Source organism: Balaenoptera physalus, assembly GCF_965194825.1.
Source record: "Balaenoptera physalus genome assembly, chromosome: 11".
Taxonomy (NCBI): domain Eukaryota; kingdom Metazoa; phylum Chordata; class Mammalia; order Artiodactyla; family Balaenopteridae; genus Balaenoptera; species Balaenoptera physalus.
The window spans coordinates 79,508,141-79,524,183 of NC_138896.1; the positions used below are offsets into that span (position 1 = coordinate 79,508,141).

Consider the following 16,043-nt stretch of genomic DNA (forward strand, 5'->3'; position numbering starts at 1 on the left):
AGTTTATTTATTTATTTTTGGCTGCGTTGGGTCTTCATTGCTGCGCGTGGGTTTTCTCTGCGGGTCTCTCATCGTGGTGGCCTCTCCCGTTGCGGAGCATGGGCTCTAGGTGCAAGGGGTTCAGTAGTTGTGGCACATGGGCTTAGTTGCTCTGCAGCACGTGGGATCCTCCCGGACCAGGGCTCGAACCTGTGTCCCCTGCATTGGCAGGCGGATTCTTAACCACTGTGCCACCATTCTTAACCACCAGTGCCAACAATGTGTGGTATTTTTAAAGACAAAGTTTTGGTAATTTGTTACAGCAGCATTAGGAAACTAATATACATGGCAAATTGTTGTTCATTTCTATCACTACCATTAAGCTGTCTGTGATAGTTGGTTTATACTTTTCTCTTCTATTAGTCTATGAACTCCTCAAGGTTAAGTTATAAATTTTTCTTATTTACCATTGGTTGGGAGGCGCTAAGAAGGCTGGCATACAGTAGGCACTCAATAAATGCTATGGATATTATAATTCATATGAGTTTAGTTAAGATGAAATGTAAGATGTCCATTTCCTTCACGGTGTCCCCAGTGCCTAACACAGAGCCTGGCACACAGCAGGAGCTCAATAAAACCCCTTATTGAACCTTACTGAACCTGTAGGTGGATGAAATACCCCTCCCCGCCAACCCCTCCCCCGTGACCCAAGCGGCCGTCCCTGCCCATTCTGTCCAGGTTCCTACCTCTGCACATCCCCTCACTCTGGGACCGGGTTACCCTCTCCTTGCTGGTCTCCCGCTTAGCTTCCTTTAGCGGAGGCTGTGAGCACAGAGCGCGGGGTCCCGGGACGCCTTGCAGTTCGTGGGACGCAGTGCCCGCTTTGAGCGGCAGGGGGCGAGCGTGGCCCGGGAACTCCCGCCAGAGGGTTGGGACGGGGCGGGGCTTCAGGGGCGGGTCGGCTCAATGCGCAGGCGCGGGGCCAGACGCCTCGCGCGGCCACGGGCAGGCGAGCGCAGAGCAGCCCCGGCCGCGGCTTCGGAAGCAGCGAGTTCGAGCCCCGCTCCCGCTCCCCTTCGGTTTTTCGCTTCCCCGGCCCTTGGGCCTCCCTACGCCCGTCCCCGGCAGCTCGCTGTGCATATTGCTCTCTCCGCCGCCAGTATGCCGGTGACCGAGAAGGACCTGGCGGAGGACGCGCCGTGGAAGAAGATCCAGCAGAACACGTTCACGCGTTGGTGCAACGAGCACCTCAAGTGCGTGAACAAACGCATAGGGAACCTGCAGACCGACCTGAGCGACGGGCTGCGGCTCATCGCGCTGCTGGAGGTGCTCAGCCAAAAGCACATGTACCGCAAGTACCACCAGCGGCCCACCTTCCGCCAGATGCAGCTCGAGAACGTGTCCGTGGCGCTCGAGTTCCTGGACCGTGAGAACATCAAGCTTGTGTCCATCGGTGAGTGCCCTGGCCGGGCCAGGCGCCGGCGGTGTACACCTCGCGCCCCCGCGCGTGCGCCCCTGCGGGGGCTGAAGCTCCCTGTCGCGCGACCCCACGGCGCCCAGCAGCCGCGGGCTGAGTGTGGGCTCCGAGGCCGGGGGACGTCGTCCCCGAGGGATGAGGACAAAGGGAGCCTAGGCCCCTCCTGGGAGCCATCCCCTGGGGTGCTGCTGTCGTGTGAGAGTTCCGCGCCGTGCGCCCCGGCAGTGCGTCTCTGGGGGGCGGCGGGTTGAAGGTTCGGTCTGGGGCCGCACGGGGAGAGGTGGGGCTGTGGCATTTCTCTGCACTTGGGGTGCCCCTGCGGGAGCTGGGGGACTGGAGACCTCTGGTCCGCCGTCCCTGGGGCTGGGGCCCTAGTCAGACGCTCCCCGGAGTGCTCGCCCAGCTGCGCCCAGGCCGCTGCGCTCGGCGGCCGCGGAATGGGCGTTGGCTCGGAGGCCAGGTAGGGAGGCCTGGGGAGGGACTGTTCTCTGAACCTGGGGCCCTCCCGCCAGGTGGAGATGGGGACCTCGCCGTCGCCGAAAGGGGTGGGGGCCCCGCGGTGGGAAGGGGAGCCTCGGGGGGGTGTGTCTTCCTCGCTGCCTCTGCTCCCAGCTCAGCTCTGGCTCCGCGCAGCGGCTGAGCCCGCTGTTCCCGCTGAAGGTGTAATTTAGAGATGGTGGTGGTCACAGTAACTGCCGCCTTGTAGGGAGTCCCAGCTAGTGCGCGCCGTGTGCCAACAGCCTTCTAACAGGCTTCCAACAGCCTTACCTCGGTCCTTACACATGCTGCGAGCTGGGGCGTCATTAGACCCATTTTACAGACAAGGAGGTCCAGAGGGTTAATGGGCTTGCCCAAGCTAGCGAGGGTCTAGCTGAGAATTGAAGGAAGTGTGTGACAATTAAAGGAGACTTTGCCTTCCTCTCCCCGCCCTCCCCACACCAGGATCTTCCTGAGAGGAGGGAGGGAGTTGGTGTCGGGTTCCTCTCCCCCTGGAACTGGGGAGGAAGAATGAGGGTGAGGTCCCACTATGACCTGGGCTGGTTGAGGACTTCGGGAAGGGTCACAAGGCTGCTGAGGGTGGAGGCTGTGACGGGAGGGGCAGGGGGTGTGTAGTGTGCGAGTGTGCAGAGTGTGTGTGCAGAGCATGTAAGTGCAGAGAATGTGTGTGCACCTATATTGTGTGTGTGTGTTCTGCTAGGTGAGCCTCTTGCCAGGGAGGAGTTGGCCCAGGCCTGGGTCTCAGGTCTGTTCCTGAGGAAACCAGGCCTTAGAGTGACCCCCTGACAGGAAGAAAGGGCCATGGGTGTGGCTGCTGGGACTTTCTCCTGCCTAAAACGGGTTCCCTCTAGGCTGAGCCTCCTCCGTCCTCTCCCCCGCCCTCCCCCACACCTGTCCTGGCAGGTGGGGCTGCTTCCTGGGTCCAGGCAGCTGCCACCGCCCTGTCAGCCTCCCCATCGAGGGCAGTTTCTCTGCAGAGGGAAGCCGTGCGGCACGCCGTCTTCTTTTGTGGGCCCATCTCATGTAACGAGGGAAGGAGAACCTCAGATTTCTGTTGGAATTCTTTCCTTTGCAGAAACCAGCTTCCCCTCGGAGGAATCTCAAGGGCTGACTGGGCTCAACTCGGATCTCTTCTTTGCTTTAAAACTGTGTATTTATTTAATTAACTGAACAAAGAAACTTAAAGTAAACCAGGAGTATCCAAACATGACATGAAATCTCTTTAAAACACAAAACAAAACAGACAAAACCCAAACCACAGCACCAGAAAACCCTGGACTGCCTAATTTGGCAACTGTTTACAGAGGCTGCAGCTGCCTCCAGCATGGCTTCCCATCAGTGCCCCAAAATTGGGGGTCTCATTCTAGACTTTTTCTGGTCCCTTACATTTTCCTCCTTGATCCTCATGATCTTCATTCCTGAACCCACCCAGGCCCTAGCGTCTTCCATCGTCCTGACGTGCCAGGGTTAGCCTCCCCTTCCCTGGTTGTGGCCTGTGGACTTCTGGCAGCTTCTTGCTGTGGATCTCTTCCCACGATAATTTACATCGTTTTATTTTATTTTTTCCTTTTAAATAATTTCTTGGATCATATTCTCCAGGGTGACATTCATGGGTCAAAGGTTGTGGCCACATTTATGACTCCCGTCATTGGCTGCCTAATTGTTCTCCAGAAAGACCTTACAACAAACAGGTTTTCCAGCCTCTGGAGGCTGGAGGGAAACTTGCCAAGTGCCAGAACTCCTGAGCAGGTAATGCCTGAGGCCTCTTCCCTCTGCTCCTGAGGCTATGCTGGGTAAAGGCCCTTCAGAAAAAATTCACATCCAGCGTGGACTTCAGTTCAAGCTTTCACTGCCTATGCTGTGTTACATTGTGCTGACTGTGACACGCGCTCCAATTTGGGGGCACCCACTCGGTGTTAAGCGTGTTCTGTTGCTCACCCACCCCATTGATCACCACCCTGAATCCTCAAGTTCTGGTTTCCTTGTCTATATGATGATCTGCTTTTAGCAAGTCCCTGGGAGGGTTAAGGGCTTGCCCCAGTCCTGGCCAAGTGCTTAGAAAATGTTTGTTGTTATTACTGTGGTGGTTGTTAGTATTATTACGTCCATTTAAAGTTGGGGAAACAGGAGTGAAGTCCCTTGTGGAGGTCACCCAGCTGGTAAACCAGGTCTGCGGAGTTGTTGAAATTGAGCCTGAACTGACCTACCTTTCAGTGTCAGAAATGAGTAAAATACAACCAGTTTCCCCCCTCAGAAAGCTCATGTTAACACCAAGTTTTGCAAGTCTGGGGTGTTGGGGTTGTGGCTGGACATCCACACGTTGAGCATCTGGCCTCGAACAAAGCAAGGCCTTAGGTGAGTGATGAGCTTAGTCCTCTGAACTGTGATGAGGGTCCGTGAGATGAGTGTCGTGTCGGGAGGTGCGCAGACTCAGTTTGCATCTTGCATCTTGCATCTTGTGTTGAGGTGAATTTGCTGGGGGAATGGCCGCCTTGTCTTCACTGTTTTTTTTGGTCTGTTTTTTTTGAGATTTCCTGCTACTCACAGGATAGCATTTCATTTCCATAATCTGGGAAGGTATCTTTGAACTAATACAGGGTTGTGTATACTTTGGATAACTCCCAACAGTATTTCATTGTGGGAATCATTAGAGTTGGGTATAGGCGCCAGCTGTGTGACATGAGGTGGTCAAACGTCGCCAGAGCGCCGTGGCTTTTCTGCCTAGAACTCCCTGAAAGACAGCCCTGGCTGTTCACGTTTGTGACTCCTTGTAAGGTGGGCCCATCCTAGGCTCCATCCCAAAGTTAAAGTTCTTTCTTATATCCTGGGCAGTTCATAGTGAGGCCTCAGCATATTTTAATTCTAGTTGTCTGCCAGGAGCTGGCAGGTTTATTTATTTGTTTTTCCAAAAGCCTTTCTGCAGCACAGCCAACTTGGAGAAGAAGGGGTCTCCCAGCCCAAGAATGACAATCAAGGCAGGCTAGAAGTTTGGGTGGTGTGTTTTGGCTTGATCCTTTACGAAAAGGAATTCTTTCCTTTTTAAAGGATGTGGTCCGACCCTGATGTTTGCTTAAGGTACCTGTGCCAGGCCAGCACCGCAGAACGGGCGGGGTGCATGTTCCCAAGACCTCGGGTCACTGGGCGGAGTTTCCAGGGTGGTGGGTCACCCAACCACTCACCCTGTTTTCCTTCCTTTTGTCCCACCCCGACCAAAATAATGCACAAATAATCCTAAATTCTGCTCTTTCCTGTAACTACTTAGCAAATGCCACTGTGTCTTTCAGGCAATGTAGTTCATATCCAGAGAATGCTTAAAAAGTAGCAAAGTAGCATGCTTTGTCAGAATTAACAAGTTCTGGGCCATTTGCAACAAAGTAACACAGTGGTGTGAGCTAGTTAAGAGCTATGATTCTTGGTTCAAATGCCACATGCCGCTAAGTAGCTATTAAGAAATTTCTGTGCACTGGTTTCCTTATCACTTAAATGGGGATAATAACTACCTCCTTAAAAGGTTGTTATAAAAACTAAACAAGTTAATATTTTTTAAAGTGCTCCGAACAGTTCATGGCACATAGTTGGTGCTGTGTGTTTGTTAAATAAATAAGGTGCTGTCCAGTAATAGTCTCAAAAGTCACGCTGGAGGGTTTGCACGCTGAAAGGACATTTAAAATCGGCACCACACTGGGGAGACCAGCTTGGTTGGCTAATGTTGATTCCTGTCGCTGTAATAGGGTTATGGACTGCCCAGAGGCTGTCCCCTCTTTGGAAGGGGGTGACCCCTGGTTATGTTGTGGCTGCCTCCGGGGCCCATTCACGCCAGCTTTGTTTCTGAGAGGTGGACGGGAGCTCGGAGTGGCTGGTCATTCCAGCCTCCCACCCGTTCAGGAATCTCTGGGCCAAATCATTTCCAGATGGCAGCTGGGCCTCTGCAGGCTCCTTCAGCACCGGTGGGGCCAGCATGCCAGTCAGCAGCTGCCTTCATTCTTGGAGAATCTGTACTCAAGGAGAGCTTTGATTTGGAGCCAAATTATGTCTCCTGGGCACTCCCCCTTCACCCTCCACCCGGGGAGGAGGGTCCTCGTTCTGTGCTGTGAGGCCGTGTCATGGGTTAGTTAAGGATGGCTGCCTTGCTCCTTGGGCAGCGGATGCTCAGGTTCGGAACCTTTGGGCCCTGCTTGTAGTGGCTGCGTGGCCAGGGTACCTCGTCATCCTGCTTTCTCTATAAGCAGCCTTCGGGTCAGCACATACCCGAAGCTAGTATAGGCTGAAGCTAGAGTGCCAGGATTCTAATCCCCACTCTGCCCCCTAACAGCTGTGCAACTCTGGTCCACTGTATTAATCTTTCTGCCCCTCAGTTTCCCCATCTGTAAAATGGAGGAGAATAATAGTTCCTATCTTAGTGTTGCTGAGAGCATTATATTTGATTTGGTTAAGTTATAGCATAATGCTGGCATTGTCATTATTAGTATAATGGACTCTGTCTTCCGTCTATCCTCTGGCCAGTCCTGCCACTGTCGTATGGTGTGTTAGCTATTCCCTTCCCCCAGCTTGGAACCTCTAATGAAGGTGCCCCCCAAGATTCTTTTTTTCTTCCTTTTCTCATTCAACAAGACTATGAAAGATAAACTATGAGCCAGGCTCAGTGCTAGGGCCACAGGAATAATGCGAGTCATGTCCCCGGTTGCCTTACACCCTGCTTGACACAGATGAGAGACAAGTCACCAGGGAGTGTCCTTCTCAAACTTTCAGGCACACGTGAATCATCTGGGAACTTTAAAATGTTGGTCTGTTAAAAATGTCGGTCTGATTCACTAGATTAGGGGTGAAGCCTGGATTCTGCTCTTCCAGGGAACTCCTAGTTGCTGTTTGTGGACCACCCTGTGAGTAGCAAGGATTGAGATGACAAGCCCTCTGGGGAGGAAGAGCACCTTCCCTCAGGCTGAACTGGGCTGTCTGGAGGGCTTCCTGGAGGAAGCGGCTGTTAAGCTGAGACCTAAAGCTTGACTAGAATAAGGCAGGTGAGCAGACAATTAGGCGAGCACAGGAGTAGAAGAGTGTGTCAGGTGGAGGTTGGAGGAGTGGTGGAGAGGTAGGCAGGGGCTGACTCACAAAGGGCCTTTTGAGGCTGGAGGCTGCCAATCAAGCATCTTCCTTGAGGGGGCTTGGGGTAAGGTAGGTGAACCCAGCTGAAATGGATCATCTAACCTGGGGATCTCTCCACTGTTGCTCAAGTCATTCCTGTCAGGAAAAAAAATTGAGCCCTGTCCTCATATATGTACGTTTATAAGTTGTATACATATGCCACCTGTCAGTCTGTATATTAAATGTTACAGTAGTAGAGCTTAGTTTCTTTTTAGATAACAAGTCCAAACAGAAGTTTTTCCTGTGCTCCGCTGGATTATCTTGTGCACCCTTGGGGTACATATACCCTATTTGGAGGCCCCATGAGGACCTGCATGTCTACATTTTCTTTTTCTTTTTTTCCATATTGTTATTATTCTGCATTTAGGTTTCATCTTTAATTGTCCTCTGTTAAAGAGGTAGATCTAAAATTATAACCCCTTCCCCCAACAAGTTGAACCAAATGAATAAATCCAATGGAATGAGCCATTTCCATCTAAATGCGTGCTATTTCCTGCTCTTACAAAAGATTAAAATTGCCTTTCATGATATTCTACTAGAAGCCATTTTACATTACTGTTGTAAATCTAGTTCTTCATTAAACATGTTTGATAATCACCAAATTGACTCAGGTTATTGGATGGTAAACAGCAGTACTTTCTTCTTTTTGGGCTTGGAAAGTGGCCTGGAATTTATAAGGTGCCTAGCTACTTTTGAGTAAATTGAGTCCATGTTCTAGGAAGAGAGTTTATTTTGCCAGTGTTGACTTCCTCCTTTCCCCCATCATCAAAACCTGGCACAGGTGGACAGCTTGGCAAGGAGGACACCTGTGCTTCTCTACATATTCCTTGGCTATTCTTGGTACCAAGAATGCACATGATGATGCCATTTGTGTACCAAATGTCAGTGTGTGCACACGCATCCTCTAACATATTCAGTAGTATCTAGCGTTTCCCCATGCCTATTGTGTGCTAAGCATTGTCCTGAGTGCCATACCTTTATTACTTCTAATCCTTATTATGAACCCTGCAAAGTGAGTGGCTTTATATCTATTTCCATTTTATAGGTGAGAAGACTGAGGCTCAAATATGCCTCACTTCACATGCCAGGCATGATGCTTGCCTGCATTAAACTGTACAGTGTTTTTTTAAATTTTTTTTTTTAATGTTAAAGTTGGGTTCCACACTTGTGAAGTAAAATAGATACAGTGTAGTGAGAGATTTTCTACTGCTTTAGTCTGTTCATTTTTATTTTGCTTGAAACTAATCATTTGAACTTGATTAATGTGAAATTGAAATTTCCTTCTACAAAACAAAACTTTTGGGGGCCGATTTGCTTCACTTTTTTCCGGTACCATAGAGCTTTAATGGGGGTCTTCTTTCCAATTCTGGAGACAGCTCTCTTGTTCTTTCCCTGCCTTTGTTTGGTTTCCAGGGGCAGTGATTTCACTGCAGGTTTGGACAGCATGGACCAGCTGAAGGTCTGCTTTGGGGAGCCAGGCAGGGCTTTCTCTGTGAGGCCTGGAAGCCAGAGGTGAGGAGGAGGTGCCTCCTGGCTGCAGTCCTGTGGGTTTGCAGTGCCCACCACTTATGGGGGTGGATGGGTGGAGTTTGTTGAGGTCCGGCTATGCTGGGAGATCCTTGGTGACAGTCGACATTGGCACAGCTATGCTCTGTCAGCAGTGACCTCACCCCACATCGTTTCCTTCTGCTACCTGTAAACATTAACCGGCAGGAGGGTGTGTTGGGTTGTGCTGCCTGCTGAGTAGAAGCTTTCTTTCCCGGCTGGCACTCGACCTTTATCAGTCTGGCAGCCCGGTTACAAATGGCTGCCCGCTTCCAATCCAAGCCAGTGGCTGCCACTCACGTTCAGGGAGACTTGTGGGCAGGCCCCTTGCTGTGCACCGCGGCACCGAGCTGTGTGCTCCAGGGCTGCACTTGTATCCCCAAGGGCTTCTCCTGCAGCGCAGCTCCTGAGAGAGCAAGCTGGTCTGGCCGGCCGTCTCGGAGCTCAGCCTCCCCAGAAATTGCAGGGCTGGCTTGTTGAAAGGTCTGGGCGTTAACACAACACTCCTGTTCTCCGTCTCTGAAGGCCCTTTATGCTGGCATGAATTCCTTTTCTCATGGAGATCTGAAAGCTCTTTTGACTAAATGGGTCACCTTTCTGGGTATTTTCATAAGGCTGGTCAGCTTTTGCCATGCCAGACAACTTTTCTGGAATTTCCGTTCAGATATAAAGGCAACCAAAGAGGTTGGATTATTTGGAACACTGTGGAATTTTGGCTTTCGAGCTACAGGGAAATGGGTGGGGATTGTGGCAGGGACTGTGTAAATTCGCTGCGTCCCATAAATTAAGATTTTAAGATTAGAAGAGGCAGGCAGCAGTCAGCTTTCCTCTGACAAACAGGAGTGGTGTTGCTTTCTGCCTGGTGTTGCTTTCTGCCTCGTGCTGCTTGTGACCCAGGCAGCGGCAGGCCTCCCACGTAGCCTGAGGGATGAAAGGATTCTCAGTGGCTAGCATCAGATTCCTCCATCTCCCCTGCAACCCCCAAGAAAATAATCAAGTTCTTATCATGCTGGTACTGCACTGCTTGTGTGCACCTCCCTGAAGTGATTTATCAGATATTCCGGGGAAACAAGAATTATTTGGCATTCTACAGCCTGCTGGGAGCATGGCTCAGCCTGGTGCTTCTTGCTCAAGAACAAAGCTGTTGTTCCCTTGGTGGGGTAAAGCAGGCCAGAGGTGGCGGACCAGGCCCTGCCGTCCTAGGGAACCTCAGGTGCTGAGGCCTTGGGGCTCAGACCCTACAAGGCCTTTGTGACTTGGCAGTTCTGTTAATTGAACAGAGTTCTGGGTTCTGTTTATAAGATTCCTTGTCAGAAGAGGCAGAGGCTGGAAGGCCAAGGGTATGCTGCCTGTGGGACCGGGGGCCCCTCAGTGCAGCTCCCAAGCCATCCGGGGGCAGAACCCAGAAAGTGTTCTGGGAGAAGGAGCCTTGGTGGATCCTGGCCTGCAAGCCACCTGGGCAATGGCTTGTCACATTTCTCATCGCCACTAAAAGAGGCAAGCTGGCACCTGGGGAAGGCCTCTCCTGCTGGGGAGTCCTTTACAGGAAATGATCTAGGTGTCACATTACGCTTCCTGTGGGGCACGCATCTCTTACCATAATTGTCCCTTTTTCTTGGCACTTTTGTTTGACAGGCATGGGGAGTCACACCCGAGGTTGGAGGGCGTGAGACCCTCTCCTGGACACCCACAGCTCCCCGCTCCCCCAGTGCCATTCCATTTCATGGCTTACTAAGCTGTATTGATCTCCTGACTTGCCTGTGTTGTTCTCCCACTGGGTCACGACTGCTCCAAGGGCAGGCGCTGTATCTCTTGTTTACCTCTGGGGCTCTGAGCTTGGCTCTTAGTAGGAATATAATAAATAATTTATCAAATAAATAAACAGCCTCTAGCATAGATGGTTTGAAGAATAAGGCTGGTGCTTTGACTTGTTTGCAATATATTTGCTTTCAAAAAATGCAAAATCATAGTCCTTTGCAGCTTATAAAGAAATGGGAGTTATGTGAAGTGGACAACTGGGTCTGGGGTCCCAGTAGAACACCTCGTTTTTTGGGACAGTGATGCTGAATTTAAAGAACTCAGCACTTCACAGTCATTCTTGACTTAGAACGTCTATGATTTACGTCAGCTGATAGAGAACAAGGCCTTTTCTGGGTTGACGTGAGGCTCAGAAATATGAATATAAAAGGAAGCCACTGAGAGTCACTATGATCATAGTAATAGTTTTGTCAATAATAGTGAATATATATCAAGCACCTACAGTACCAGGCATTGGGATAAATGTTTCTCAGTAACAGCTAAATGAAACCTCATCACAACCCGGAGCGGTAGTTATTGTGGTAACCCCCATTATACAGACAAGGAAACTGAGGCACACCCAGATCAGCCAGTGAGTATGTGGCAGACTATGACTCAGACCCTCACCTGAGATTTCAGTCCCCAAGGGAAAGCCATCAGCTCAGCACGTCTTCGAAATTAGCTTCTAACAAGTTTTAAAATATTGAACAGTTGCATTTGTAGTTCTTTGTAAAAACAAACAAAAAAAATTGCAAGAACATAGAGAAATATAAAGAAAAAACATCATTTGTGAAAAATCTTAACCAATCTTTTTCTGTTTTTAGGGAGTTTTGCTTTCAGTGGCCTTTTGGTCAGAATGGGGAAGAGGGAGATGCATTTTCTCAGGAAAAATAGAGGCTGTGGACTGGAAACGTTTTGTGAAATCATTTTGGTCATACGGATGGTTGTAATAATATTCATCCTTGAGTTATTGCTGAGCTGTGGCCAGCATTAAAATTGGAGGTCTTGGTTGAGGCTCATCATGGTTTGCAAATCTCCCTTCCTCTAGAAATATGTTTTGGTCAACCACGGAGTGGGGGTGTGCCAGCCACTTCTGTCTCTTAAAAGCTTTTAGGACCAACTTTTATTGGGACTGCCAGAGTCTCTTAATAATAGTTATTATCTTTGGATACATTGTGACCTTGTCTCATGATTAGCCAAGCACAGAAAGTCTTTTACCTTTTAGTTGCTCAGCTCCATTAGCTGCTTAAATATGTCTCAAATATGCGCCATAACAATGCACTTGGGCAACTTGGTTCACCCTTGTCTGCCTGGGAACTTTTAGATGTCTGAAAATTATCTGCAGCCCTGAGGTCTGCATTGGTTTTTTGGAGACATCACTTTTCTCAACAGCCCTCAGGACACCAGGCCCAGGGAATCATCCTGTCTTGGTCTCGTTTGAGGCAAAGGAGGTAGAATGTAAACCACTTTTAGTACAGATTGAGCCATTTCCTGAGGGTGCTTAAGAGTATGGGTCCATTAGACCCTGCTGCTTAATAACTGGGAGACTTGGGGCAAGATGCTTGACCTCTCTGAGGTTCTAAGCCCCAAGCTATATTAGTACCCCACTCTTGGTATTATTTATATATATATATATATATATATATATATATATATATATATTTTTTTTTTTTTTGGCTGTGTTGGGTCTTCGTTTCTGTGCGAGGGCTTTCTCTAGTTGCGGCAAGCGGGGGCCACTCTTCATCGCGGTGGGCAGGCCTCTCACTGCCGCGGCCTCTCTTTGTTGCGGAGCACAGGCTCCAGATGCGCAGGCTCAGTAGTTGTGGCTCACGGGCCCAGTCGCTCCGCGGCATGTGGGATCCTCCCAGGCCAGGGCACGAATCCGTGTCCCCTGCATTGGCAGGCAGACTCTCAACTGCTGCGCCACGAGGGAAGCCCTCTTGGTATTATTGAAGATAAATGATACATTCCCTGTAAAGCATTTGATGCAGCCCTTGACGGACAGTAAGGGCCCCATAAATGGTGGTCATTGCCTTCTTCCCTCCTCCCTCTCCTCCTAATTCCTGGGCCTCTGGTGGCCCCTTCTGACTGGAGGAAGACATGGCCTAATTGTTTTATAAGGGGTAGGTGGGTGGGAATACACTCAGAAATTGGTCAAAGATACCTCATACTAATAGGCTGTTTTTAGACGAGGAAGTGGCCTCAGTTTTTGAGGGTAGGAGCCATGGGCCAGTGGCATTGCCTGGTCTTCCGGCCAAGCTTCCTTTAAGGATAGAAAACAGGTGCCAACTATTCTTGACATCTTCCCCCACTTTCCCTTTCTTCCTATTTGGCTTAATGGAGCTTTTTTAGCTAGCTCATTTGCCCGCCTTTCTTTCTCTAATCCTTCCTTTTTGTCTCTTAGCATGTCGTTTGCTCCCGTTTTTTTCTCTCCTGGTGTTGCTCTCGCGGAAGTGGCTGTAACGCCGTCCGGGCTCCAGGTGATGTGCTTGCTCGTGGGTCTGAGTCTTGGCTCTGCCCCTTGAGAGCCGTCTGACCCCAGCTTCCTGTTCTGTCTCTAGGAGCCTGTCTTTCGTGTGCAAACTGTGATAAGAGAGTGCTCTGCTTTAGTGAGTTCTCCGGTATAAAGAGAACGTGCATCTCTAGCCCTTAGTCAATGACAGCTGCTGCTGTGGTGGTGTTAGCATTGCATTTTTACTGTGAAGCCCTACCCCCTCCCACTTACCCTTTTCAGGCCTTAGTGGAGGAGGATGAAGAGGGGGCAGCCATGCTGGAGGGGAGGCTGTGCTGACTGCCTTGGGCACTTTCAGCCTGAGACCAAGCAGGTTAACCCAGCTGCTCGTCCGCCCCCAGTCCCACTCCTCCAGCCTCCTGCCCTGGCCCTGGGCACCGCCTTCTCTTTCTTCTAGTCCTGGCCCTTTGACATCTGGGATCATAGAGGGGCTGCCTGCACCACCTGCCAGGATTTGTGCTGCCCTGGGTGTGGTCTTAAACCCAGCACTGTGTAACCTCTTGTCATGGAGCTGGCGACAATAATTTTACAGTAGTGCTTGGAAACTGTGCTGCTGGGGTCACACCAGCCTGTATCAAGGTTGCTGGGTTGGGATGAGGGAAGGTGGCTGGCAACAGCAGATTCTGTGGCTCCTGAGACCAGAGGATGTGGGAGGTTGCGGGGCGGGCATCATTCCCTGTTCTTGTCAGGGATACGCTGGTCTTTGCCCAGACAGGCTGAAGGGATCTGTGTCTTGTGTAACTGCGTGCTTCCCCCAGTTGCCCCTTGAGTACAAGCTGCCTGCTGTGTCGTTGGCTGGGCGATATTTCTAATACTGCGGCCTTTGAGGGGAGTGTTATTTTTAGGTCATCTTTCGTGGGGGCAGGGATCACCCAGCACCTTCCCCAAAGGTAGAGTTTGCGGGGGTTTTACCTGAGTGAGTGACGAATGCAGATTTTCATGTTTTAGTACTGGGAAGATATTAGTCAGCCTGGGTACTGTTTCCACGTGACAGAGCAAAACTTTAAACCATTACGCAATGGCTTTTGTTTCACCAGCTATTAAAGTTGACCATCAGGCATTATCAATAAGATCAGCAAGTGTTAGTTAACCCGCTCTGCTTCTGGAGACCAGTTTCTGGTCTTGGAAACGGCCCAGAGCAAGTTGGATTTGGCAGGATTTCGGGTCCTAGGCAGATGGCGGGACCTAGACACTGGATCTTAGTCCCAGGCCTGCTTCTGTCATCACTGGGGCCTTGGAGAGGCCCTACCTCTCAGCGTGTTTCTCCATCTGTAAAATGGGAGATCTGTCCCATTTCAGTGTTCCTCCAAATTCAGTCATTTGTAGAGGAACCACCTTTATTATTTTTGCCATGTCCCGTACCTCTATTTCATTTTCACTCATCACCACCCCCGTCCCCAACCCTGCAGTTGACTCATTTTTAAAACAAATGTATTTGAAAAGGAGACTTGGTGTCACTATCATAATGGAAAATCAGTGTCACTAGGTAAATCGAAGGTAACCATAAATAAACCCAAAACAGTGTCATTAAATCCCAGCTGGTGATGTTGCCTGTTCTCAGTGCGAGGCCTACTCTTTCCGTTAAAAGGAAAATTAGCCAAAGATGGAGAGGCGTTCAGAGTAACCTACCAGCACACCGAGCCGTTGTCCTTGACATACTCTGAAGGGTTGAGAAAGAATTGGAAGGGGAATAAAGTTTTCTCTGTGATGCAAAGGCACTCTGACAGAGTGTAGCTCAGAGTAGTAATGTATAGATGCTTTGTTCAACAAATGCTTGTGGAGCCTTTACCGTGCACCAGGAGCTGTGCTGGAGGCTAGGAGCATAGAGGGGATTCGGACTTGGAAGAGTTGTTAAGAAAATGATTTTTTTATAATTTGAGTTTTTTGAATGAACAATAAACCTATTTCAGTCCAGAATGATTCTAGAGAAACTAAATATATTGAAATTGTATCATTGTTCTTATAGTATTAAGATAATGATCGATCTTAACCTTTTATGTAATGATAACCAATTTTACCTCCCTAAAGCCTGGTTTGAGTTAGAGCTCCCTTGGAGCCCATGTCAATTGTAAGTAGATAAGATAAAACAAAATGGCCTGTTACACTCTTTGCAAAACCGCCCCCCCCCACCCCATTAGCATGTCCTGTAGTTTCTGCAAAGCAAGATGGACACCAAGATTGGATCTCTGAATTACCTCAGGCTAGTCTCCAGGAGTGGATGGATTCTCTGAAGTAGTGGGGTATGAGACTGAGTCTGATTTTTCTGTCCATGTGCTAGCCGAGGACACCACCTGCCTCCCTCGGGTTTCTGGGAGGAGGGAGGTCGTGTTTAAGAGTGAGGACTTGGGAGTCAGGCAGCTCTGGAGTTGAATCTGGGATTTAGTGCGTGATGTAGGATTGAGTTACATGATTTCCCTGGGTTTACAAGTGCTCAGTGTTCTCACCTGTAAACCGGGGATAATCATAGTTTCTACCTGCAAGAGTGTGAAGATTTAATGAGCTAAATTTTGTAAAGTACTTGCCACATGGGAAATATTCAGGAAGTGCTGTCAGGTAATCCCTTACTTTTCTGATTGAAAGGGTCAGGGTTTTACTACTCTAGGCAGGTGATGAGTGAGGTTGAAGGGAGATGTCAGATTTGGGGTTTGGTTAGTTTATGCTGATTGGCATTAGATTTGGGACAAATGGTGTCATGACCCTAAGACATTGTGTATGGGTCTAATCTGGATGAAATGGATAGCAAGAAGAGCCCTCAAGGGGGAAGTGGGGCAGTAAGAATCCTTTCAGCTGCAAGGAATGGGACCCCGAAGTGGCTCGCTTACAACAAAATTGATTGACTCATGTCAGTGAGCCTGGACAGTGTGGGTTATAGGTTTGTGAGATCCAGTGACTCAGTGACGTCATCAAGGACCTAGGTTCTTTTTTTTTTTTTTTTTTTTTTAAATATTTATTCATTTGGCTGCGTTGGGTCTTAGTAGTGGCATGCGGAATCTTTTTGTTGCGGTATGCGGGCTTCTCTCTAGTTGTGGCGTGTGCGGGCTCAGTAGCTGCTGCGGCGTGTGGGCTTAGTTGCTCCACAGCATATGGGATCTT

At 49.6% G+C, this 16,043-nt stretch overlaps 1 protein-coding gene across 6 annotated transcripts in view; it reads left to right on the plus strand.

Annotated features, from left to right (window-relative positions):
* The first annotated feature begins 685 nt into the window (after positions 1-685).
* FLNB (filamin B) overlaps positions 686-16,043 on the plus strand; it is a 137,955-nt gene continuing 122,597 nt past the window's right edge. For 3 of the 6 annotated variants that reach the window (XM_082412038.1, XM_082412039.1, XM_082412040.1), the window contains exon 1: positions 686-1,432. In XM_082412038.1, the coding sequence (XP_082268164.1) occupies positions 946-1,432 (487 nt within the window). In that variant the 5' untranslated portion in view covers positions 686-945. The remainder of the gene's footprint in view (positions 1,433-16,043) is intronic. The other 3 variants (XM_082412041.1, XM_082412042.1, XM_082412043.1) reach the window with 1 other exon arrangement.